Below are 1,787 nucleotides of genomic sequence, written 5' to 3'. Positions count from 1 at the left end.
CATCCATCCATCCATCCATCCATCCATCCATCCATCCATCCATCCATCCACCCATCCATCCATCCATCCATCCAGGTGAATCTTATCTTGTAGCCGCTAACGTTGGATTAATATGAGTTAGTCTAGATTCAGTCTGGGGATGTACAATATATCGGCATTGACATCTGTATCATTCCAATCGGCAAAATGAGGGATTAGGTTGAGCTGATAAACGGATTTTATCAGTTCACAGAATTTGCCGTTTATGAAGGTCAAACTTTTGGAAAACCTGGTTATGGAGGTTTGTCAACAACAGACTCCCTGGGCTTCCATTGTCTCTCTTGTGACGTCAGCTGAACAGCCCTGGTTTTATCGGAGATGACAGAACAGTGACAGGCGTCGGCTCTTTGAAGTGAAAGACGGAACCGGCACAGCAGCGCAGTGAGCAGCACAGCATGAGAAATGGAGACACGGCTGCCCCTTGCTGCTCAGCTCTCACTCTCTATGACTCTGCTCACAGCAGAACTTTGTTTTGATTAGCATGGCAGTCTTGTGGCCAGTCGCGTGTGAGGATATGGAATCATAGCATAATATCTAAACAGAGAGAGGGACAGACGGGTCGCACAGGTGAGTCCATCCCTCAGTCAACAAACAGGTGAGGAGCAGAGTGCATCACAAAAACACAGAAATATAACTGATACCTGCAGAGAAGCAGCATCTGGCTGAAGATTAAAGGTATTATATAAAATAAATTATCATTATGGGTCTAGATTTGCTTGCAGTGTTTTGTTCATTTGTTTTAACTAAAAATGAAAGGTTTGATTAAAATATACAAAAGTGTCTGCTTTCATGAACAGAACAAATACATACAATTAAGCAAGTATAAGGCTTCTCATATCGGATGCACTGAATGCCAAAGAATTATCGTGCAAAACGTTCCTACTTCCCAAGTTATATTAATATATGAGGCTGCAGATGATAAAGAATTAAAAGCTTTTGGGAGCAGAAAGAAGCAGCTCTCAGAAAGGAGCCCAACTTCCTGTTGCTAAAACAGAAACGTCATCATAGACGCTGCAAACAAGCAAAGTCAGAAACAGGGACAAACATCTGATTTACTCAAACTTTTAAAGAAACTGATCAAAATATAACAAAACTTCACTTATGAGAAGAAAGCATAAACTTTATCATTTGCATTAATGCAGAAATATTGTGATGAAGGTGAAGCATTGTGATAGTTTAAGTATTGCGATATAGTTGAATTATTTACCTCCTTGTTCATCCAGCATCACCACAGTTCTGATCCCCAGGTCTTTGCTCTGCAAGGGGAGAACATGAATCTCTTTATCTGTTCATTATCAAGTAAACTGATATTTTCTGCAGTAAAATCTGCTGTGAACTTCTGATCTAGAAGATATTAATAAATAAATCTCAGATTCTTTCTCTCATTATTTTGACTTTTATCAAATATAAATAACTCTTCTGATTCTGAGCAGAATCAAACTTCTAAACCAATCAGAAGTTAGCTTCTGATTCAACTTTAAACAGAAAAAAATAAGACTCTTTATTGGATGTATGTAAACTTCTGGTTTCAGCTGTAAATGTTGCAGATTTATATTAAGATGGAAATAATGTATAATTTCATTGCTTTTGACAGACTGACTAAAATGTGGTTTCAACTACATTTGATTCAGTTTGAGCAGAATTCAGATAATCTGAGGCCTTTGGGTTGTTTATTTAAAGAGACTGAAAGTTAATATTAGAGTCGTGTGTGTGTGTGTGTGTGTGTGTGTGTGTGTGTGTGTGTGTGT

At 38.3% G+C, this 1,787-nt stretch overlaps 1 protein-coding gene across 3 annotated transcripts in view; it reads right to left on the bottom strand.

The window, feature by feature from the left end:
- Positions 1 to 1,787, bottom strand: part of LOC106961392 (synaptosomal-associated protein 25) — a 22,767-nt gene that overhangs the window by 16,083 nt on the left and 4,897 nt on the right. For all 3 annotated transcript variants that reach the window (XM_015055107.1, XM_015055106.1, XM_015055108.1), the window contains exon 4: positions 1,247 to 1,295. In XM_015055107.1, the coding sequence (XP_014910593.1) occupies positions 1,247 to 1,295 (49 nt within the window). The remainder of the gene's footprint in view (positions 1 to 1,246; positions 1,296 to 1,787) is intronic.

This window comes from Poecilia latipinna, unplaced genomic scaffold (assembly GCF_001443285.1).
Source record: "Poecilia latipinna isolate Pla-1442-1.1 unplaced genomic scaffold, P_latipinna-1.0 Scaffold1295, whole genome shotgun sequence".
NCBI classification, from domain to species: Eukaryota; Metazoa; Chordata; class Actinopteri; order Cyprinodontiformes; family Poeciliidae; genus Poecilia; species Poecilia latipinna.
The sequence above is the reverse complement of the archived record's forward strand: the minus strand, read 5'-3'. Positions and strand labels throughout refer to the sequence as shown.